This window comes from Rhineura floridana, chromosome 2 (assembly GCF_030035675.1).
Source record: "Rhineura floridana isolate rRhiFlo1 chromosome 2, rRhiFlo1.hap2, whole genome shotgun sequence".
NCBI classification, from domain to species: Eukaryota; Metazoa; Chordata; class Lepidosauria; order Squamata; family Rhineuridae; genus Rhineura; species Rhineura floridana.
Window position 1 is genome coordinate 57,799,332 of NC_084481.1, and position 25,763 is coordinate 57,825,094.

Genomic DNA, 25,763 nt, shown 5'->3' on the forward strand with positions numbered 1-25,763 from the left:
TTCTGACATACAAAAGTGCTCAATTCATTAACGCTTTGAGCAGCTAAACAGATCAATATTACCCCACATCTAGCAGTGCTTACTTACTAGGATGGACAGAGTTATGTTTTCATTTTCATCCTTGTAAATGGATCATAAAATTTTATCAGTGGTGTAATAACCACTCTGTAAGCCTATCACTTTGATTTTTAATGTTACACTTGTCTAAAATGATAAAATACTACAAATGTGTTTTCTCCCCAGAATGCCAGGGAACTGCGATAAGACACCATTAATTTCTTCATTTCTTGGAGTTGGAATCGCTTTGAAAGAGCATCAAGGAGACAGAGTAGTATATCAAACCTCTTAGTCAGGATAGAATAATAGTCTGCCTTTCACAGTATGGAGTGGTGCTGGTGAGGGCATTTGTATAGTTATGTTTTTTTAAAAAAATACTTAATAACATAATGGATTCTTTAAATGCTTCCTCAGAGATAGAAAACTATCCAATGCCTGTCAAAAAAGCAACTAAAACCATGTAATGGCAGCAGCATTCAGCAAAAAGGAGCAGTTCCATGCCCATCTCCAAACCAAGCTTTAGCTAATTAATAGTGTAAATTATATCAGAGATAGCTGCTCTCCTGAGACGCTAACATGCTTCACATTTCACAGCAAATAATGGGAAGTTAATGAAGCTTTTTCCTTTGGTTCTCTCACTTTAGCCTTTGATGTACCATTTGATTACAATGTAACATAATGAGATCATATGATAAAATGCATGTGTTTGCTGCAATAACTAACACATGGACTGGCCCTACATGAAAAGGAGTTTAGGTCTCCGCAGTATATACTCACTCCATTTTTAAAAATTGCCAGTCAAATTCAAATTATCTCCAAGTGTGAGTCTCTTCTTCTGTCTCCAAAATAGTCCCATCATAGATTATCCCAACTATTTGCAGTATGGTTTGTTATTTCTCCTCCAATCTCACAGAAGTAACAGCATTCATTCAATTTAATCTTTGCAAACACTGTTCTGTTCCACTAACCCATTACACCATAACTCTCAAAGGGTTCATTTACAACACATTTAAACTGTTTGCACCACTTTGGCTCCATGAAATGGTATCAAAAATCTTAATTTCCCATTTGGAAATGAGACATCTACTATGTTCAATGAACTAGATGTAGAGCAGGGGTAGCCAAAAGAGTGCCTCCATATGATGGATCCACACCAATGTGGAGGGCACCACATTGGCCATAGTCTGGAATCAAGTCATAAAGTGACGTAACCGTAGAAGAACATCCATCCACAAATCTCATATAGGGCTGCTCTCCTTTCTCCCCATTATGGTGTTTGTCCATTTTGGGGTTTGAGGGAACATTTCAGATAAACCCGAAAATGGCAAGAAAGGGTAAAGTGATTTGCCCCCATTTTAGGTGAGTGGGGGCTCACAATGACTTATCTTTTTCCCTTTCTCCCATCAACCTTTTCTTTTCCTCTTTAACAAGAACTTTCAAAGCCACCTTTCAAATACTATGTGCTCTTTCAAACTATGCTCCCTTTCAAATGCTGTATATTTTAATGAAGTCTGGCGAACTGACACTTATCCACGGGCACATGCAGTTCCCAGGCTCCTACAACAGTTAATGACATCAAAGTGTATGCTCCCATAGGTTTTTGCAAGGAACTATTGATCTAAAGACACAAAAACCTTCAGACAGTCACCCATGTCTTCCCCACCAACCCTTGAGAGGGAGGTGTTCCAGTCACTCCATAGGACATTCTGTCAGAATGACAAAAATCTTGAGACAAATTAATGCAGTCCTCTTCATCCAAATATCTCGTATGAATATATGATCATATTAGCTTCTCATCTCTAGGTCTGAAAACCACCAGCTGCCAACAAGGTAGTCCAAAGCTTCACCCACACAAGTGATGTTCAAAGTGCAGTCGTCCACCCAGTCTTATCTGACTATTGGTTTATCCTCACGCCTGTAATAAGGGACATATAGTAACTCTGAGATAACTGGTTTCCTAACATTTTCCCCCATGGATCACCTAAAAATTGCTGAGGGTCTTGATGCACCACTTAGTTACTTTTCTGCTTGTTGTAGCAATTGTAACGTGCTGTGCTAGATGCTGTATCATTTTAATTGTATTTTATTCTATGGAATTCAAATTGTAATACAATAAAAACAATGTAAGAAATAAAATAAGCAATAAAAATACAAACAAAAATATGAATATTTAATGCAATTGCTGTGCTGTCTCCCACTACAAATCCACAGATATGCCATGGACTACCTGAATGAAGCTCATAGACCACTGGTGGTCGATGGACCACAGCATGGGAACCCGTCCTAGACTTTGAGGTGATATGATACCCATTGTGAACAGGGGAAGGGCCAAAGCTTAATAGGTAGCAGCATGTGCTTTGCATGCAAAAGATCCCAGGTTCAATCCCTAGCATTTCCAAGTAGAGCTAGGAAAGATTTCTATCTAAAATCCTGGAGAGCCTGTCATTGTAGACCAGGGGTAGGAAACCTGTGGCCCTCCATATGTTGCTGGACTCCAACTCCCATCAGCCCCAGAAAGCATGGCCAATGGTCAGGGATGACAGAGGTTTTAGTCAAGCAGTATCTGGAGAATGTCACAAAAGCAAACAACTACATCTCCTACTCTCCCCCCCTCCTTGGACTGGTCTTTTACCTCTAAAGACAACATACAGTGGAATGCGGGGAAAACCTCGGCCTTAAGTTTGGCTGCTGAGATAGCGCAGGCCGAGGCTCAAGAACTTAAAGAGACAACGCACCTGCCTGCTGATCTGCATAAAACTACTTCATTGGATAAGCTGCAAATTGCTACTAAGGCACAGATTGAGGCTTCTTCTTCTTCTAGTGCATTATCTCAGGATCCTCCTGAGGACTCAAGACCTTTTTCTGCCATTTCCATGCCGCAGCTCACATTGTCAGATAAGGGCATGATTACAACTAAACTGTCTAGCCCTCCCTTCGAGCCCTATAGCTCACTAACTCAACCTGCTTCCTATGATGCGGTGACATTAATGACAGGCGGACTGCTCACGCTGACAACAGAGCTGGACCGTGTCAAAAACTTCCTGAGTGAGTCTAACCATCTACTAACAACTCTAGTTAAATTACAGCAGAAGCCTGTCGCCCCGACTCACTCAGTTGTAACACCTCAGTCGCTGAAGCAAACCATTCCATCTTTCGCAATAGAGATTAAACCGGCCACTTTGCAAACCAGGCCCTGTCGAACAAGAAGGAGGCGTCTCGATAACAAAAAAAAGAGGAAAAACCTGAAAAACCAGAAGCCAGCTCAAGGTAACAAAATGAACTTCAGGAAATTATTTGATCTTCTGGGTAAGGACCCGGCAGGGGGTAAGAAGAAAAGGGAGTCTCTTCCCCGCCAGAATTCAAGTAAGAGCTGCCCTCCAGTTCAGAGAGAATCTGACTCTAATCATTGCTCCGCTGACCCCTCTTTGATTCCGGCATCCGCCCTCCCTGTATGTATACCGGACTCTCTTGCTCTTAGACAAGATCCGTGGCAAGAGGTCTTATGGAAGGAAAAGATCAACCAGTATCCGGATGCCAGTACTAAGAACTCAAGCTGGAAATTAACTCTGAACCACTGCAAAATAGTCCTTGTAAATTATCCCAAACCCAAGGGGATAGTTGCACAAATCTCTCGCAAACACCATCTAGTGGAGACATTAAAGGACACTTTTTCGTTGCAGCTCGAGCCCCAGGATATAGCTTCAGTGGAGTATTTATACCATAATGACTCTAGAGCACGAGCTGTGGTTACCTTCTTCTCATCTCACCTAGTGACTCAAATCCTGTCTGCAAAAGATCAATTGGCTAAATTGGACATAACTCCTGTGCGGCTTTTCGAAAATAAGGCCACACCGGAACCTTTATTTCCAAATCTCTGGCCCAGTCCACACTGTCATCAAGAAAATCCTTGGTCGAAACGAGGCTGGCTTATCGACTTAGAAGTTCCGGAAGTGAGCCCGAGGAGGGGACAGCTAACATCAGATGAAGAGAACGCATCCCCTTCGCTACAAACTATCTCCCAAGTTGCTGAAGGGGCCCATGACTCTCTCGACAAGGAGGAACAAGCGCTCTTATATTCTTTTGGAGCACTCGCGCCAGAAGACCACTCTGAAATACTGCGCAGATTGGACCAACTAACAGAGCAGCTGGTAAAGGTCCATAGCTATCATCTGGATTCTCAATCTGGCGAGCCACGTGCTGGAGGGGAGTCAGATGCGAAAGCCCCCAAGAAGGGAGCCGTGTCCACACTACAGGAGAATATAAGGGGTGACGTCATACAACTGAAATATTGTGGCCCGACTTTAATGGACCCCCTTCAACAACATCAGGCAAGTGCGAAAATATTCCCTGATATTTCATCTACCCTGAGGTTTAACAACAGCTTCCCAGTGGCATTTGATACGGCTCTCCCAGATAGAGCTATAATTCCCACAGGAGCCATTTTTACTGCCCCATCCTTGCTAGTGGAAGCAAAGATCCCTAGAATGTTGAATCTGTCCCCGCCTGAGGTGGTGAATGAGGCGGAGGGAAACTCCAACACTTACTCCAGTACACAACCCTTAGTGAGAGACGAGCATCCCACCTTGACTTTTTTCCCTAAACATCTTTTAGCAAATGGTTGTATCTCTTTTGCAAAGGATCTGGATGTTATTACTCCTGACCAGAGCTTGGAAAAGTTACTTTTTTAAACTACAACTCCCATCAGCCCCAGCCAGCATGGCCACTGGATTGGGCTGATGGGAGTTGTAGTTCAAAAAAGTAACTTTTCCAAGCTCTGTTCCTGACTGACAATTACCGCTCTTGTCCTGGAATATCATGGGCTGGACCAACAAACCCCCGGACATGGACCTAGATTCCTTTTTTCATGAATTCAAGATCGTATGCCTACAAGAAACCTGGTTAACCCAAGCTAACTCTCTGGGTATTAACGGCTTTAAAACCTTCTCCTCTCCTGCCATTAGGACGAACACCAAAGGCCGCAGCAGCGGGGGTCTTAGCATCTCCATTTCCATGGACCTTCCAGTTAAAGTTCACTCTATTAATTTAACCAGCGCCCAAAACTTTTTGGCGGTGAGATTAGAGGGGTCTCACACAGGGTCACTTATTATTGTAAACGTTTACATACCACCCAACTTAGCTAAATCGGTGGGCACCAGTAGCATTTGGGATCTTCTTGCCGATGCTCTATTACAACTAGAGCAACAATTTCCCTATGCCAGGCTGATACTGTGTGGGGATTTTAATGCCAGACTGGGAAGTGCTGGGTTGGACCTTGGGGTTTCTTCAAGTCATGGCATGAATAAGCAAGGGAGCAGATTATTAGATCTTCTGCACTCGTTTCATTTAGAATGTCTGCATGGGAACCAAAGGGCTGCCATTAATGTTGTGGAGGGCAGAGGGAGATATGGAGTGGGGAGGCAATTATGTCATTGGGGGAGATGGAAGTGCAACAGGGTGTTGGTTGCCCCCAAACTGTCTCCCCATTCAAATAGTCTGGATAGCCGCGGTGTCAGCTCCCCCGGGTTGAAAATGCTGCTTGTGAATGCCAGGTCAGTGAATGGCAAAACAATGGCCATTCAGCATTTGATCCTGGATGAGCACGCCGACCTGGCTTGTATCATGGAGACCTGGTTGGATGAAGCTGGGGGGGGTTAATCTCTCCCAGCTTTGCCCACCAGGTTTCTCTGTGCAGCAGCAGGCAAGACCAGGGGGACGGGGAGGTGGAGTTGCAGTAGTCTATCGTGATGCCATCCCCCTGACCAGGTGCCCTCTCCCACAGTCTTCGGGGTTCGAATGTGTATATTTGAAGTTGGGTGGCCAGGACAGAATAGGAATTCTGTTGGTGTACCGCCCACCCCGCTGCTCAACAATCTCCCTTCCTGAGCTAGCTGGGGTAGTCTCGGGTTGGTGTTGGAGTCCCCTCGGCTTGTGGTATTGGGTGACTTCAACATCCATGCCGAGACTGCTCTGTCAGGAGTGGCTCAGGATTTCATGGCCTCCATGGCAACCATGGGTCTGTCCCAAGTATTATCTGGCCCCACTCATGTTGCTGGTCACACTTTGGACCTTGTTTTCTGTGTTGGATGGGATGATGGTGATCTTGGTGTGGAGGAACTTTCTATAGTTCCGTTGTCATGGACAGATCACTACCTGGTTGGGTTTAGACTCACTGGGACTCAGAACCTCTGCAGGGGTGGGGGACCGATTAGGATGGTCCGCCCCAGGAGGCTGATGGATCCGGATGGTTTCCTGAGGGCTCTTGGGGATTTTCCTGTCACCGTGGCAGGTGATTCTGTCGAAGCCCTGGTTGACCTCTGGAATGGAGAAATGACCAGGACGGTGGACACGATTGCTCCTGAGCGTCCCCTCTTACGGAGTGGAGCCAAACCAGTTCCCTGGTTTACCAGGGAGCTGGCGGCAATGAAATGAGTAAGATGGGGACTTGAGCGACGTTGGCGGAAGACTCAGTGTGAGTCTGACAGAACACGGGCTAGAGCCTATCTGAAGGCCTACTCCGTGGCAGTGCGGGCTAAGAAGAAACTTTTCTTTTCTGCCACCATTGCGTCTGCTGGGAGCCGTCCAGCGGAGCTGTTTCGAGTGGTCAGGGGTCTTTTAAACTCTGGCCCCCAGGAAGGTAATATAGACCACTCAACAGCCCGCTGTCAAGAATTTGCACGGCACTTTGCAGATAAAGTCACTCAGATTCGCTCCGACTTGGATGCTAAAATTGATACAGTCTCAGGGGATGTAACTTTGGCTCCTGCTTGTCCAATAATAATGGATTCCTTTCAATTTGTACAGCCCAAGGATGTGGACAAGATCCTTGGAGAGGCGAGAGCCACCACATGTCTGCTGGATCCTTGCCCTTCCTGGCTCATTAAAAGTGCCAGAGGGGGACTGGCCGAGTGGGTGAGGGGAGTAGTTAATGCCTCTTTACAACAAGGCAGAATTCCATCGTGCCTAAAAGAGGCAGTTGTACGGCCTTTATTGAAAATGCCCTCCCTGGATCCCTCCATAATGGGAAATTATCAGCCAGTCTCCAACATTCCATTTTTGGGCAAGGTAATAGAGTGTGTGGTGGCCACCCAGCTCCAGAGATTATTGGATGAAATGGATTATCTGGATCCATTTCAGTCTGGTTTCAGGCCTGGTTACAGGACAGAGACAGCTTTGGTCGCCTTGGTGGATGACCTTCGCAGAGAGCTGGACAGGGGGAGTGTGTCCCTGTTAGTTCTACTGGACCTCTCAGCGGCTTTCGATACCATCGACCATGGTATCCTTCTGGACTGCCTTGCTGGGATGGGACTTGGGGGCACCGTGTTACGATGGCTCCATTCCTTTCTGGAGGGATGAACTTAGAAGGTAGTGCTGGGGAACTCTTGTTCGACTCCTTGGTCATTGACCTATGGAGTCCCTCAGGGTTCTGTTTTGTCCCCCATGTTATTTAACATCTATATGAAACTGCCGGGAGAGGTTGTCCGGGGGTTTGGGGTTCGGTGCCATCAGTATGCGGATGACACCCAACTCTATTTCTCCTTTCCACCTAAAGCCAAGGAAGCTGTCCTGGTCCTGAACCAGTGCCTGGCATCAGTGATGGACTGGATGAGGGCGAACAGATTGAAACTAAATCCAGACAAGACGGAGGTGCTCCTGGTCAGTCGAAGGGCAGATCAGGGAATAGGGATTCAGCCTGTGCTTGATGGGGTTACACTCCCCCTGAAGACACAGGTTCGCAGTTTGGGTGTGCTCCTGGACTCAGCTCTGAACTTGGAGGCCCAGGTCTTGGCTGTGGCCAGGAGTGCCTTTGCCCATTTAAGACTAGTGCGCCAGCTGAGCCCGTTCCTGGAAATGCCTGATTTGACTATGGTGATGCATGCCGTAGTTACATTCCTTTTAGACTACTGTAACACGCTCTACGTGGGGCTGCCTTTGAAGACTGTTCGGAAACTTAAACTGGTACAAAGAGCTGCAGCCAGAGTATTAACAGGGGCTGGTTACAGGGACCATACAACTCCCTTGTTACAACAGCTTCACTGGCTGCCAGTTTGTTTCCGGTCACAATTCAAAGTTCTGGTTTTGACCTTTAAAGCCCTATACGGCCCAGGTCCAGGCTATCTGTCAGACCGTATCTCCCTATACGAGCCTGCCTGGGCCCTGAGAACTTCAGGAGAGGCCCTTCTCTCAGTCCCAACACCCTCGCAAGTACAATTGGTCAGGACGCGAGATAGGGCCTTCTCGGTGGCTGCTCCTAGGTTCTGGAACTCCCATCCTTCCGTCGGCAAGTAAAGACTTTTTTATTCCGACAGGCTTTTGGGATAGCAGGTGTTTAGGATTGGGCTTTACAAGGCTTGTTTTATTGTTTTATATTATTATCTGTATTATTTTAAATTGTTTTTAGATTTTTAAGTGCCTTTTACAGTTTTAAGGTTGTGCATAGTTTAATTGTAAGTTTTTCTATGTTTTTAACTACATGTAGTTTTATTTGTAAGCCACCCTGAGTTCCAGTTTGGAGAAAGGGTGGGGTAAAAATAAAGTTTCAATTCAATTCAATTCAATGTCAAAGCACAAGCGTCAGTGAGTCTTAAAGTCTGTTCCGTATCTTCCCAAAATCTTACATCCTATTAAAAGCCCTTTTGCCCTCTCTACCATCTTTTCCTTCAGACAATGCCTCAGCGTGTACAGACAGAAAAAATTGGGCTTCTCTGAAATGTCACTAGTAATTTTGCATATAGGGTCTACCAAAATTAGTACAGATTAGCCTGAAATTATTAAACAGGACAAGTCTCACTTTGGCAAGATCAATACCTTACAGGAAAAGATGCATGTACGTATATAATGTGGCCCAATTCATCTCTATCCCTAACTGCATGTGAGAGTCACTTCCTCAAAGTGAAACCCTATGCCACTGATATTTCTGCATCAATACAAGAGCCAAATAGGGTTTGTGCAATATTTTTTACAACAGTGAAATCACTATTTTACCGTTTTATTTACTAATAAGTTCGTGGCAGCATTTGAGACATGTCAATATTTCCCAATCAACCCACTATATTCATATGGTGTAACATTAAAGATATTTGCTACTAGCGATACTCCAATAGCCCAGCACATACACTTTGTAGACAGATTAACATGTTTCTATGGAAATCACTAAAATGAATGCTTCATTCTCTAAACTTGGCCACAACCACAAACTTAACACGATTTCCCAATAGTTCACTCATGCATCATAGCTAGTTTCACTTCAAAAGCTGAAATGCATTAGTAATTTGCATCTCATGTTATTATACAGAAAAATAACTTGTCAAATATTATTTCTTCATCAATATCAATATCAACTTAACCATTTATGGCACTTAGAAAGCAATGGCATTTATTGATAGGTAAAGCACATACCTAGTCTCTCCTCTTCTAAAAGACACTGGCAGCTATCAGAAATCTAAGCTACATCCACACCTTACATTTAAAGCACTTATAATAGTTCAACAGTCATGGCTTCCTGCAAAGGATCCTGGGAACTGTAGCAACAATTCTTGGAGCAGCTTTAATGACCAATCCCTCTTCCCAGATAACTCTGGGAATTGTAGCTCTGTGAGGAGAACAGGAGTCTCCTAAAAACTCTCAGTACCCTCAACAAACCACAGTTCCCAGGTTTCTTTGGGGTAAACCATGACTGTTTAAAGTAGTATAATAGTGTTTTAAATGTATGGTGCGGATGTGGCCCTATTCCAAACAAATCCCAATTGTCATAACCCAATCAAATTAACACTATATAGGCTGCAACCCTATACTTTTTTTCATCATACTAAAAATATTTATTGGAAAATGTTCAGGTGTGTGCAAACGCAGTGATTATTATTATTATAAGGAAGGCAAATTTTACATTAATTCCATGTGGAAGAAATACATCTGTATGAGTAACATGCAAAGATAGTTCCAGAACAGTGAGGGGAAAAAATGAATACATGACATGAGATAACATATTGGTTATTCACCAGAGGCAAGAGACCCACTTCAAAGTAGTTGAGAATGATCACCCAAAGCTAATATGCTCAAAGTGGAGAAATCTCTCAACAAATGGAACCTTTAAAAGGCACAAGCACTTCTATCACCATAGCTGGTTCACTACCAAGAGACAATGGGCAGCTCCTCAAGCCAGGTAAATTATATTTCCCCAGTATCCACTTCAGCCCTGTATGTGAAACACTGGTAGGAGCAGTAAAATGATGAAGGCATATTTCCAGTTTTATTTCACTCCTTCCACCTTGTACAAACTAGATACTCCCCCCTTCCCCACATTTGATGACTAGCATTTGCTTGAAAAGGTATGCCTGTTTTTTGCACAGGAGCTATTTTGTGCCACATGGTTTTCCCAAGTGAAAGTGAGGCAGTAAAGAAGCTACATGGAGGGGGTGAGGGCTTTACCACTTTCAGGTATGAAATAAACCAATACTCTGGTACTCTACAGGTCATACCAGCTGCTTAGTGACAATATATTCTATCTTGGGTTATATCTCAAAACTAACTTTTGTAATGACATAAAACTAGATACATAACTAGAGATGGGATCCATTGGCCAGTTTGAAAGTATTCCATCAACCTAACAGGCTGGTATCAATTAGAGTTTGTTCCTTTTCTGCAAGCACTGCTTTTACCTATGCATTTTTCCCTAAGAAAAATATTGATATTAACAACAATATTTTGAAAGGACATAAATAAAAATATCAATTAATATCTTAATATTAATATCAACTAATATTAATATCAATAGTTAGATGCAGATTCTTTTAAAAATCCAATTTCTGAAAATAGTCATGGAAAATCACTACATATAAATATGATCTACAATGATAGCAAGTAAGTGAATTAACAGAAAATTTGGTACCAAATCTGGTATTAGGCAGAATTCTAGCACATCTCTAAGACATACTGAAATTGTCTTGCTATTATTTATTTTATTACATTATACTGAATTGTAGTTGAACATATACATAAGAGCCTGCTGGATCACCCAATGGCCCATCTAGTCCAGCAAATATGAGGCGTGGTGAGGGGTTTTTAGAATGTTGAAGAAGCTGACAGCAATGCCATCAGGAGTCTAGAACAAGAGGCTAGACTCCCAGCAGGAGCACCCAAGGCGGAATGGTCAAAGCTGAGATACCAGACTAAGATGCATCCAAACTCAGAAGGCAATGGTAAACCACCTCTGAATATCTCTTACCACGAAAACCCTATGAACAGAGTATCCAAAATGCAACCCGAGATAGTGCTGGAAAATGAGACCCCAGGTCAGAAGACACTCACCGAGCTACTGGGAAAGAACAAAGGACAAGTATGAGTAGCACTGTGACTAATGACGCAGCTGGGTCAAAGCCTAAAGGAAGCCCAGAGGCTGATGCACACAGATGCAAAAGGAGAGTCCGGAGTTGTACGACACAATAGGAACATGGAATGTGAGAAGCATGAACCAGGGAAAGTTAGAAATTGTCAAGCAAGAAATGGAATGTATCAACACTACAATACTTGATGTGAGTGAATTAAAATGGACGGGAATGGGACAGTTTCAATTAGGCCACTACAAAATATTTTCTGCAGGAAATGAGAAATTAAGAAGATATGGGGTTGCTTTAATAGTGAGAAGGGATGCAGCAAAAGCGATTAGGAGTTATAACACAAGGTCCGAGCATGTGATATCAATGAGATTAAATGGGAAACCTATTAACATAACCATCATCCAAGTCTATGCTCCAACAGCAAATGCAGAAGAGGAATTTGAGAGATTTTATGCAGAAGTACAGGAAGAAATTGATCACACACCAAAACAAGATGTTCTGATAATCATGGGGGATTGGAATGCAAATGTAGGGAACACAGAAGAACTAGGAATTGTGGGGAAATGGGGCTTAGGAGATAGAAATGAAGCAGGAGAAAGACTTACTGAATTCTGCGAAGCCAATAATTTGTTTCTTGCGAACACTTCTTTTGAGCAACCGAAAAGACGACTGTACACGTGGACATCACCAAATGGTCAATATAGGAATCAAATTGATTATATAACTGGTAGCAGAAGATGGAGAAGCTCCATACATATAAAGTCAGAGCACCTAGCGAGGGAGCCTGCTCCACGAGCTAGAGGGAGCCCCAGCGAGTTAAGCAGCAGAGCGAGTTCGGCAGCAGGGCGAGGAGGCCAGGGCCCCCCACTCTCCCCTTCTGTTCCCTGACCTCAACTAAACCACAGTCTCCAACCTATTGATGTAATAAACCTTAAACAAAACTATGCAGGTAAGAAGCCAGCAGGCGTGTGGGGGCTTTCCAGTGTTTTGCACAGCCTGCAGCACGTACGACTATCTGCCTGTTGGACAGCAGTTGTGGGTGTGCTCTCGGTGCAATGAGCTCCTGGCTTTCCGGGAACGACTTCATTTCCTTGAGGCCAAGGTGGCGGACCTGGAAAAGCTGAGAGAGGCAGAGAGGTGTGTGGAGGAGGTCTTCAGGGATGTTATAGCTGTGTCCCACTCCAGCGATGATAGCTCTCCTGCTATAATGGAGAACGATGGTCTCGGGGAAGGAGAGCATCCAGTTGAGGAAGAGGGAAACGATCCCTTAGAAGGGACCCATTCCTTGGGGGATGAGCAGCTATCCTCTCGTGCCGAGGATATATCTCCAGGGGGTGGAGGGATCCTTGTAGTGGGTGATTCGATCATTAGGAACATAGACAGTGGAGTGTGTGATGGGCGTGTAGACCGCAAGGTGTTTTGCCTGCCTGGTACGAAGGTTGCGGATATCGCCCGTCATTTAGATAGTTTGGTAGACAGTGCTGGGGAGGAGTCAGTGGTCGTGGTGCACGTTGGCACCAACGACATGGGGAAATGCAGCCGTGAGGTCCTGGAAGCAAAATTTAGGTTGCTAGGTAGGATGCTGAAAGCCAGGACCTCCAAGGTGGCTTTCTCTGAAATGCTACCAGTTCCACGCGCAGGACCAGCCAGACAGGCCCAGCTTTGCAGTCTCAATGCGTGGATGAGACGATGGTGTCGGGTGGAAGGGTTTAGATTTGTTAGGCACTGGGGAACATTTTGGGACAAGCCGGGCCTGTACAAAAGGGACGGGCTCCACTTGAACCAGAATGGAACCAGACTGCTGGCACTTAAAATTAAAAAGGTAGCAGAGCTAAACTGACTGAGGGGGGAAACCCGACAGGAGCTGAGAAAGGTCCAGTTCGGAATAAACCTCCCCCCTGGGATAAAAACCAAAGAAATGATGAAATTTTAAAAGGGGTAGGCCTAGAACTAGGCATTGTGAGAGCAGGGGCACAGGATATAAATTCAGAAGAGCAAAATTACCACAGGCCAAACCACAAGTGCCAAAGACACTTGAAGAGAGACACTGCTTACAAGTGCCTGTACGCTAATGCTAGGAGCCTGCGAACCAAGATGGGAGAACTGGAGTGCTTGGTCTTAGAGGAGAGCATTGATATAGTGAGCATAACGGAGACCTGGTGGAATGGAGAAAACCAGTGGGATACGGTTATCCCTGGATATAAACTATATCGGAAGGACAGGGAAGGACGTATTGGTGGCGGAGTCGCTCTATATGTGAAAGAAGGCATTGAATCCAGCAAGCTCGAAACCCCAAAAGAGGCAGACTCCTCCACAGAATCGTTGTGGGTGGTGATACCATGCCCCAGGAGGGACTTAATACTGGGAACGATCTATCGTCCCCCTGATCAAAATGCTCAGGGAGACCTTGAGATGAGATATGAAATTGAGGAAGCATCCAAACTAGGAAATGTGGTAGTAATGGGTGACTTCAACTACCCGGACATAGACTGGCTGCATATGTGTTCCAGTCATGACAAAGAAGCAAAGTTTCTAGATATTCTAAATGACTATTCCCTAGACCAGTTGGTCATGGAACCGACCAGAGGGACGGCAACCCTGGACTTAATCCTCAGTGGGGACCGGGACCTGGTGCGAGATGTAAGTGTTGTTGAACCGATTGGGAGCAGTGACCACAGTGCTATTAAATTAAACATACATGTAAATGGCCAATTGCCAAGAAAATCCAACACGGTCACATTTGACTTCAAAAGAGGAAACTTCACAAAAATGAGGGGATTGGTATAAAGAAAGCTGAAAAACAAAGTCCAGAGGGTCACATCACTCGAAAATGCTTGGAAGTTGTTTAAAAGCGCTATATTAGAAGCTCAACTGGAGTGCATACCGCAGATCAGAAAAGGTACCGCCAGGACCAAGAAGATGCCAGCATGGTTAACGAGCAAAGTCAAGGAAGCTCTTAGAGGCAAAAAGTCTTCCTTCAGAAAATGGAAGTCTTGTCCGAATGAAGAAAATAAAAAAGAACACAAACTCTGGCAAAAGAAATGCAAGAAGACAATAAGGGATGCTAAAAAAGAATTTGAGGAGCACATTGCTAAGAACATAAAAACCAACAACAAAAAATTCTATAAATACATTCAAAGCAGGAGACCATCTAGGGAGACGATTGGACCCTTGGATGATAAGGGAGTCAAAGGTGTACTAAAGAACGATAAGGAGATTGCAGAGAAGCTAAATGAATTCTTTGCATCTGTCTTCACAGCGGAAGATATAGGGCAGATCCCTGAACCTGAACTAACATTTGCAGGAAGAGATTCTGAGGAACTGAGACAAATAGTGGTAACGAGAGAGGAAGTTCTAGGCTTAATGGACAATATAAAAACTGACAAATCACCGGGCCCGGATGGCATCCACCCGAGAGTTCTCAAAGAACTCAAATGTGAAATTGCTGATCTGCTAACTAAAATATGTAACTTGTCCCTCAGGTCCTCCTCCGTGCCTGAGGACTGGAAAGTGGCAAATGTAACGCCAATCTTCAAAAAGGGATCCAGAGGGGATCCCGGAAATTACAGGCCAGTTAGCTTAACTTCTGTCCCTGGAAAACTGGTAGAAAGTATTATTAAAGCTAGATTAACTAAGCACATAGAAGAACAAGCCTTGCTGAAGCAGAGCCAGCATGGCTTCTGCAAGGGAAAGTCCTGTCTCAGTAACCTATTAGAATTCTTTGAGAGTGTCAACAAGCATATAGATAGAGGTGATCCAGTAGACATAGTGTACTTAGACTTTCAAAAAGCGTTTGACAAGGTACCTCACCAAAGGCTTCTGAGGAAGCTTAGCAGTCATGGAATAAGAGGAGAGTCCTCTTGTGGATAAGGAATTGGTTAAGAAGCAGAAAGCAGAGAGTAGGAATCAACGGACAGTTCTCCCAATGGAGGGCTGTAGAAAGTGGAGTCCCTCAAGGATCGGTATTGGGACCTGTACTTTTCAACTTGTTCATTAATGACCTAGAATTAGGAGTGAGCAGTGAAGTGGCCAAGTTTGCTGACGACACTAAATTGTTCAGGGTTGTTAAAACAAAAAGGGATTGTGAAGAGCTCCAAAAAGATCTCTCCACACTGAGTGAATGGGTGGAAAAATGGCAAATGCAATTCAATATAAACAAGTGTAAAATTATGCATATTGGAGCAAAAAATCTGAATTTCACATATACGCTCATGGGGTCTGAACTGGCGGTGACCGACCAGGAGAGAGACCTCGGGGTTGTAGTGGACAGCACGATGAAAATGTCGACCCAGTGTGCGGCAGTTGTGAAAAAGGCAAATTCCATGCTAGCGATAATTAGGAAAGGTATTGAAAATAAAACAGCCGATATCATAATGCCGTTGTATAAATCTATGGTGCGGCCACATTTGGAATACTGTGTACAGTTCTGGTCGCCTCATCTCAAAAAGGATATTATAGAGTTGGAAAAGGTTCAGAAGAGGGCAACCACAATGATCAAGGGGATGGAGCGACTCCCTTACGAGGAAAGGTTGCAGCATTTGGGGCTTTTTAGTTTAGAGAAAAGGCGGGTCAGAGGAGACATGATAGAAGTGTATAAAATTATGCATGGCATTGAGAAAGTGGATAGAGAAAAGTTCTTCTCCCTCTCTCATAATACTAGAACTCGTGGACATTCAAAGAAGCTGAATGCTGGAAGATTCAGGACAGACAAAAGGAAGTACTTCTTTACTCAGCGCATAGTTAAACTATGGAATTTGCTCCCACAAGATGCAGTAATGGCCACCAGCTTGGACGGCTTTAAAAGAAGATTAGACAAATTCATGGAGGACAGGGCTATCAATGGCTACTAGCCGTGATGGCTGTGCTGTGCCACCCTAGTCAGAGGCAGCATGCTTCTGAAAACCAGTTGCCGGAAGCCTCAGGAGGGGAGAGTGTTCTTGCACTCGGGTCCTGCTTGCGTGCTTCCCCCAGGCACCTGGTTGGCCACTGTGAGAACAGGATGCTGGACTAGATGGGCCACTGGCCTGATCCAGCAGGCTCTTCTTATGTTCTTATGTTCATACTTTCTGCAAAAACAAGATCAGGAGCAGACTGAGGTACAAATCATGAACTAGTCGTATTAAAAACCAGAGTAAAGCTAAAGAAGACCAACAAAGCAATCATAATGCCAAAATACAATTTAAATAACATCCCAGAAGAATATAAAGATCAAATAAGGAACAGGTTTGAGGCTTTCAACTTAGTTGACAGAGAACAGAAGAACTATGGAGTGAAGTCAGACATTATCAGGGAAAAATGCAATAACACAATACCTATAGTTAAAAAGAGAGAAAGACCTCAATGGATGACTGAAAAAACTCTTCAAATGGTTACAGAGAGGAAAGCAAAAGCAAAAGGAGATAGAAATACGGTCAGAACCCTAAATGCAACAATACAGTGACTAGTATGTAGGGACAAAGAAAACTATTACAATAGTTATTGTACAGAAATAGAAGAGGACAACAAAAAGGGAAGAACAAGAGCCTTATTCCAAAAGATTAGAGAAATTAAAGGGACATTTCAACCAAGAGTAGGGATGTTGAATAATCAACAGGTGAACACACTTACTGACAGAGATGAAATAAAAGGAAGATGGAAGCAATACACTGAAGAACTATATAAAAGAGATGCCAAGATGACAGACTCATTCATGGCGGAACCATATGATGAACAACCAGAAATTCTAGAATGTGAGGTGAAAACTGCTCTTAAAATACTTGGAAGGAACAAATCACCAGGAATAGATGGCATACCAATAGAGTTCCTACAAGCTACTGAGACAGAATCTGTCCAAAGTTTGACAAAAATCTGTCAAGAAATATGGAAAACTAAACAATGGCCCAAAGACTTTAAGCTTTCAATATACATCCCAATTCCAAAGAAAGGGGATGCCAGTGAATGCAGTAATTATCAAACTATTTCCTTAATATCACATGCAAGTAGCATAATGCTCAAGATTCTACAACAAAGGCTCTTACCATATATGGAGCAAGAAATGCCAGACGTCCAAACTGGATTTAGAATGGAAAGAGGCACCAGAGATCATATTGCAAACATACGTTGCATAATGGAATGGACCAAGGAATTTCAGAAGGAAATCACCCTGTGCTTTAGAGATTACAGCAAAACCTTTGACTGTATAGATCATGAAAAACTATGGAATGCTTTAAAAGAAATGGGGGTGCCACCGCATCTGATTGTCCTGATGCACAACCTATACTCTGCACAAGAGGCTACTGTAAGGACAGAATATGGAGAAACCGATTGGTTCCCCATCGGAAAGGGTGTGAGACAGGGGTGTATTTTGTCACCCTATTTATTTAATCTATACGCAGAACATATCATACGGAAAGCGGGATTGGACCAAAATGAAGGAGGTGCGGAAATTGGGGGTAGAAATATCAATAATTTAAAATAAGCAGATGATACCATACTACCAGCAGAAACCAGTAATGATTTAAAACGAATGCTGATGAAAGTTAAAGAGGAAAGCACAAAAGCAGGACTACAGCTCAACGTCAAGAAGACTAAAGTAATAACAGAAGATTTATGTAACTTTAAAGTTGACAATGAGGATATTGAACTTGTCAAGGATTATCAATACCTTGGCACAGTCATTAACCAAAATGGAGAGAATAGTCAAGAAATCAGAAGAAGGCTAGGACTGGGGAGGGCAGCTGTGAGACAATTAGAAAAGGTCCTCAAATGCAAAGATGTATCACTGAACACTAAAGTCAGGATCATGCAGACCATGGTATTCCCGAGCTCTATGTATGGATGTGAAAGTTGGACAGTGAAAAAAGTGGATAAGAGAAAAATCAACTCATTTGAAATATGGTGCTGGAGGAGAGCTTTGCGCATACCATGGACTGCGAAAAAGACGAATAATTGGGTGTTAGAACAAATTAAACCAGAACTATCATTAGAAGCTAAAATGATGATATTGAGGTTATCATGAGAAGACATGATTCATTAGAAAAGACAATAATGCTGGGAAAGACAGAAGGGAGTAGAAAAAGAGGAAAGGCAAACAAGAGATGGATTGATTCCATAAAGGAAGCCACAGACCTGAACAGGGTGGTTCACGAGAGATGCTCTTGGTGGTCGCTGATTTATAGGGTAGCCATAAGTCGTGGTCGACTTGAAGGCACAACAACAAAACAAACATTGCAAACAGACAAGAGTTGCAGAAACATTCAAACCATTAACTGTAATAACTAATGCACCATACTTCATCCATGGGAAAACAAGCATATGATAGAGATTCAGACATATTGCAGCAAACACACACACACAAGTTGTACAACAAGTCACAATGTTTAAGGACACTAAGGGAAACCTAATGATGGCAATATGATTTGAAAGAAGAGAGTGAAAATAGGATTAGGTGATCACCACACTTTGTTTTCTGCTGGTGCGCACAAATCAGAAGGAACCGTCCAGTCCATTTTGAGCAGCGGGAGAGGGAGATGGGTTCAAGTCAGTGTGGGTCCAACTGAGGAGGACCTAACTCAGGAGAACTGTGCTTGCCTCAACTGAACTTGTAATTTAACATTTGAGCACAGGTGTTAATCTTGTCAAGCACTCCTGGCCAAGTACTCACAACACCCCTAATTTTTTTTTAGCCTAAATTAAAAGAATACAAAATCTCCCAGAGCCACAAAGAAAGATTAGTTAACATAATTTTCAAGACTGGTAAAAGCTCTAATTTTTTACTCCGTTTTTCAGTGAGAAAGATTTCAGCCTCCGAAGGTGAACTTGGATACTAAAATGCTCCTAAGCAAAGTTAGCATACATATGATTTCCAACAGGAAAGTATTAGCAACGTATATACTATAAAAAGGGCAACAATTTTTTAAAAGCAATGCTTACATTGTATTCTCCCAACACACCATGTTTTCTAAGGAACAACACATATATATGAATATTAAAGATAGTAAACTTTACACATTATGCTTTGGTGTGTACTAACAGGAAGAATATTAAAATATATTATTTTTAAAGAAACTTTTTAGCAGGAATCTTAGCACATGAAGGAGATTCTTAGTCTAGTGTAAGAGGAACCTGTTCCAATGTATTAATATTTTGAACTCTTAGGCACTTGTGCAATTTAATGTAATAGCAGAAATATTTTTTTTAAAGGCTCAGCAAGACACACACAAAGCTGCATTTCGCTGTCCTTCCCAGAAGGAAGACTTTTTTTGTGCTGTATCAGGATTCTCTTGCCTTTGGCAACTGAGTTGGCTGAAACAGTTCAAGAAATGACAAACTGATCTTTCCATACTGAAACGATCCATCAGCCACTTCAGCTTTTAGCAGAGACAGCACCTTGATGCAGCTACATACAATACAAAATGGGAGAGAGAACTGATTTATCCTCAGGTTTGGACTACAAATCAGTAGATCAACTGAAGTGAGCATTTATCATAAATGATAATGGGCTTTTGCATTCTCCTCCTGTATAAGCTCCAACGATATATAAATGCAGGAGTTAAATGGGGCCAGTTAGATACGACTTGTCTTAATCCTATCAGAGACCCAAAGTACTTTGCCTCCTTTTTATAAACATTGGATTAAGAGTTGGGAAGAACAATTGATCATGACTAATTTATTAAACAACCCTTACTTCCTCTTTAGCTTGTGATTTGTCCAGTTATTGTTCACTATAAATTGATGAATATTGTTTCCTAATTACATGATATCCAAGAATTCAGCTGTGCTTACTTAGCTACTTGAATAAAACAGTGACTCTCATTTCTGCAGATGGACAGAATAATATCCTAAATAATATATGTCAAGGGTAAGAAACCTGTGTCCCTCCAGATGTTGTTGGATGCCAACTCCCATCAGCCCCAGACATCACGTCCAGTGCATCAGGGATGATTCAGTTGGCATCCAAAAACATCTGGAGGGACACAAGTTTCCCATCCCTTATATATGCTAATCTAGTTTTATAATGAGGTAGTACACCATTTTAAAGCATGTGGTCTTCTAGAATTTTATATTTAAAAAGCTTTTAAAGGTTGCCTTTTTCAGTACAATAGGATAGTAGTAAACAAGCAAGCATTCATTCATTGTGGGAAATTTTTTAAACAAAGATTGCTTCTGTGCAATTGTTATTTCTTAAAACTGACTCATACTGATTCTGTAAGGGAAAAATCTTTAATCAATTTACCAGGATTAAAAGCAGAGTGGAACAACATTGTTTTTTTAAAACAAAAACAAAAACCCTATGTGTAATAAGTGTATTAGGCTGCATCTGTGCCCATCAATACTTTTAATTTACAAAATAATGGTCTCTTCAAAGGCATAGGCTTCTCATACAACAGTAATATGATCTTACTGCACATTTATTTTTCCTGTTGACAATAATTACAGAATGACCAAAGTGAAACTTGAAACTCAACTTCTGTTTTAGGATCTTATGGCCAAACATATAATTGTAAAACAAGACAAAAAGCTTTATAGGGTAGCCTAAGTTTAAGTCTTGGTAATAGGGTTACCAGACCTCCATTTTTCAGCTGGAGACTCCAGTTTTTGGGGGTCCCCTCTGGGTCTCCTTAATCTCTGGACTTTTAGCTTTCATTTTAAAAAAAATTAAGTTTCTAGGTGGTCTGGTTCCAGAGATATACACGAAAATGTCAGCCGCCCCCCACAACTTCTTAGTTGCTCTAGGTTCTGCTCTAATCCCTGCCCTTTTAGGTTTTTAGCCAATAAGAAACCAGGGTTGTGATTGACAAGGAATTATAGAGCCAAAAAGTAGAGTCAAATTGACTTGTCTGCCTTCAAGTTGATTGCAACTTATGGCAACCCTATGAACAGCGTTTTCATGGTAAGTGGTATGCAGAGGGGGTTTACCATTGCCTCCGTCTGAGCATGAAAGGCAGCGACTGGCCCAAGGCTCAGAAAATTCACTTTTTCCTGTTTTTCTGAACATCTCAGATTGAATAAGTAAGCTTTCAGTCTTTTTCTCTCTTGTGTGCAGGAGTCAGACAGGTTTAAATTTTGAAGACAGCAGTGTTTTGCAAACTTTCCAAATTGAAGCTTTAATCCAGTACTTGCTTTTCCAGAGTAAACATACCCATAGTAAACCCCATTGAATTCAATAGGACTTCCTTTTGAGTAGACATGGTTAGGATTGTGCTGTAAATTGATGGGACTTTTGAGTGAACATAGAAAAGAATTGTGTTCGTGTTGTATATCTTTCTCTCCCCCTCCAATCCTCTTTTTAAAGCAATTAGGCGGGGCTTACTTAGGTATCACTGTTTTTATTATGTAGGAAACTAATACTGATTTTATTTTTGTTTAATGTTCTATGATCATTGTTTAATGATCAACTGGTTTAATGATCAACTGGTTTTGACAATAAACTATTATATGGAGTGTATGTATTTTTACATCTCCAGTGTGTGTGTGTATATATGGGAATCTTTCCAACAACCCTGTGAGTTAGGGTTGCAGTCTGGAAACCAAGGCAGCTCACAATAAGAAATAAATCCCTTTAAAATCCAATAATCATAAAAACAAGTATAAAGAGTTGCAAAACAGGTAAAAGTGGCATGATTCTGAATTTTGGGTTGCGTGAATGAAGTTGCTTATCACTTGAGGTTGCAGTTCTGTCCCTGTTTGAGTAACCCCCACTAAATACATTGGGATTTGCTTCTGAATAAATAAACGTAGGATTGCACTATAAATAACTTTACAGGTTGTGTAAATAATAAATAAATTTGATAGTCATGCTTATACAAATATTTCTTCATTTTTCATATTTTTGATTTTTGGTTAGGAATCCTGACTGGTTGTGAGATGCTTAGTTTTCTGCCTTACTCATAAGGATTTTGTTGTGGTTGGTATGGTATTGCATTTAAGAAATCATCACTGTCTTTTCTTCTTCTTTTTCTATTTGCATTTCATTTACCTTTATAGTCACTCCCTTTCACCCATAGAAGCAACAACAGTGGTTCCATGAGCTCCGCTCAGCCTTCTTAAACCCACTGATGATGCACCTTGTTGTTTGTTTCTTGTCCAATAGTGGTAAAAGAGAATTCACATACTGGGCAGCGTGGCTGCAATTGTTGTTGTTCCCAAGCTGCTGCCTATGAAGGTAGACCAAATCAAGTGTGCTTTCTCTCTGTCAATTATATTCACTTGAGTTGGGTTGGCTGAAAAAGTGAGTTTATAGCAGCCCACAGGCAAGACAGAAAAGGGTAGAGAATCTTCTTACTTATTACTCAGAGCTCTTTCTGAAGTGAAGGGTCAAATCTGTAAAGAAATTTGGATGTTAAAAGGTAGGGGCAGGGCATTCCAGGCAGGGGGTTGCCAACCCTACTTGGATATGGATATCTTTGCAGAGGATCCCTAGTCAAGCTTTACCAACAACACAATCCAAACCATATCTACTGAGAAGTAAGTACTATTGAGTTCTATGGGGCTTAGACCCTTAGTAAGTGTGTTTAGAATTGCAGCTCTTCGGGGGCATCCATCTTTACTCCTGAGTGCTCCCATCTAACATCTCCACAACACTAGGCTCCTTTCGTCCTACAATGGCCTTTTGGTGACTGGCCTGGCCTGAGGGCACTTGAACCCTTTTTGCCAGAAGCGAATTGGCTAGATTAAATGTTCCCTACCCAGGCTCCATCTTTTAGCTAAGATTTCTATCTTAATTTCCAATCAGATAAATGTTTTTGTAAGAACTGTATGCACCAAGCAACTGTGGTTGATGCTTAATGTATCATGCTCAATGACATCACTTGGACCTGCCCCATGACGTCACTTGGACCTGCCCCATGACGTCACTTGGGCCTGCCCCCAAAATCTCAGGGTTTGGGATGCTTCTGACCTGGTAATCCTACTTGGTAAGAATGTCCATGTATGGACAAAACATTATATTAAGCAAGGATTAGATTTTACTTTTAAAAAACAGGGGACAAGAAACATGCCTTCTTATGTAGTTGTAGGCAAATAACTCATATTCAATAATTTTGGGATTAATATTCTCAGATAACAGCCACACTTTACAGTTCAATAAGCATTATCATTATAAAGAAGTTCCAAGTAAATTGTAATTACAGACACATGCCCCAAACTTTAGCTTACCCCTTAGAGCAGGCAGCAGGGACCTCTCTTTCTTGTCATCACATTTGTTACATTCACTGAAGTACAAGAGCAGAAAGACATCCACAAGCACCCACATCAGAGAAGTAGCAAGAACCACCTTGCAGTAGATAAATCTCCTCATTCTGTTTTTTAGTTATTAGTAGTAATGATGGGTACTGCTTCGATGATGTATCCAAGCCAAAGATGCCAGCATGGACCCGAAGATGAGAACATCCCACTAAAGATTAAGAGAAAAGGGGAATCAAATTAAGTAGCAAGTAAACAATTTCACATGAAAAAAATTAGTTTAGAGTTGTCTTCAACATAGCTCTAAGTAAATAGTTTCATCAGTGCAAGGATTCTCCTTGAGCAATGGAATATTCTCCCCCTCTCCTCACCCCTACGCTCCTTAGATCTAAAAAGATTTGGAGAGAGCATGTGGGGAGGAGAGGGGGCAAAGCTCCACTCCACAAGCAATAATCCTTGCACGGACGGGACCATTAGTAGATTACTGCCCTTAATCTATTTTTATTGTTTGCCTTTTCAATAAATTGCTATTAATTTCTATTGCTTTCCATAATATGAAGGAAAATGAGATCACATACCAGTCCAAGAAATGTTTTCAGATATTATTATTATTTAAAATATTTCTGTCCTGCCCTTCTACCCTAAAATAGTACACAGAGCAACTCACAATAAAATCACACACAAAAAACATTAAAATACATAAAATACATAAAATATAGTTAAGAAAACTAGGGTAGTGATATTAAAAGGGGACTAAAGAGGTAAAACTAAAAAGAGTCAATAAAGTACAGGGGTGATATAATCCCCACACCACGATCCAGTTAACATTCTGGCTGCCACATTTTGAACCAACTGCAATGTTCGAACTGTTTTCAAAGGCACCCCACGTAGAGTGTGTTACAGTAATTAAGGCTCAATATCACCAATGCATGTGTCACTGTGGCTAAGACAGAAAGTCACGAACAACATACAGAACCAGTGTTTTATCCATGGTCACTTTGAAGCTTCCAGTTTTCAAGCTATGCATATTTTTATTATTACAATTATTTATTGTATTTATTCATCACTTTCTACTAAGAAAATCTCTCAAAGTGATTTGCAAGAAGAAAACAAGTTGCAGTCAACCAAACACCTGACATGGTCATCCAACAATTCTATAAAAAGAAATCCTCCCCACTAAAATATGAGCACCACAAAAACAGCAACAAATCTTTATAAATCTATTCTGGCTCAGAAGAGTCGAACAACTCATAGGTAGTATAACAAACATAAGCTGATAATCTAATGAACTCTCCCCCAACTGGAACTGCTTGTCCCAATTACACTTGACCATATATCAAAATGGCTAGATTTTAGAGCAGTTTCACCATACAGTATATGATTAGAAGGGCCAATATAGAGGCATCTTTTCCCACACATGCATTTGTTGACTAGGTATGTCATACCTGCCCATCTGCACATAAAGGACTGTGTTAGAGAATTTTATGCTGAACTTCCTTAAGTGATTTTTGCCTCACTTTATCAGATTTACACACACACCACTTCCTATGCTACCCTGGGACTAAATCTAAGCAGGACCTATCAAACACCAAACACAACGTTGTTTGATACAGTTACAAGTTTTCCTTCTGTGTCAGAAAATGGTTTTCAAAAGAAGTTAATGCTCTAATTAATCTGTTCAAATATTGATTTGTGGATAATGAAATGTCTATCCTGAAGATACTAATAAAATAGGATTATAATGAAGTTTTTCAGTTTGTTCAGATTTGCATACTGTAATTTACTATCCAATATCAGATTGCCTGGTCTGATTATTTTTGCCCTTATGATTTTTGAAACATTTACCTTTCTAATGTATCAAAAGGCAATTCTGCAAATTTAAGTCAGGTTTTGCTATATTATCAATTTTCTTTTCACATGCTTCCAGGAGCCATAGCATTAAAAAGGAATGTACACATAAATGGGACATTTGGAAGAATCAAACACAGCAGGAAACATCTTAGGACTGAGGTCTAGCAGTAGCTATAGAGTGCAAAAATAAATGCAGGTAGGTTTCATAATAAATAACAAAAACAAGTAAAAGGAATCTTTCCAGAATACAGATACTGGCATTTGTTTGGTTTGGTTTAGTACCTACTGCAAGGAACCACAGGTTAGAGTAAATGGAATGGAGCTGTTACTGGAACCAGTAGTGGACAGTGTGGTCTAACT

General features: G+C 41.8%; 1 protein-coding gene across 6 annotated transcripts in view; it reads right to left on the reverse strand.

Moving 5' to 3' along the window:
- The window catches only part of GALNT13 (polypeptide N-acetylgalactosaminyltransferase 13), a 419,256-nt gene that overhangs the window by 343,749 nt on the left and 49,744 nt on the right, over positions 1–25,763 (reverse strand). For 5 of the 6 annotated variants that reach the window (XM_061608760.1, XM_061608762.1, XM_061608761.1 and 2 more), the window contains one exon: positions 23,526–23,763. In XM_061608760.1, coding sequence (XP_061464744.1) covers positions 23,526–23,667 — 142 coding nt within the window. In that variant the 5' untranslated portion in view covers positions 23,668–23,763. Of the gene's footprint in view, positions 1–23,525; positions 23,764–25,763 lie in introns of those variants that run through there. The other variant, XM_061608765.1, reaches the window with a different exon arrangement.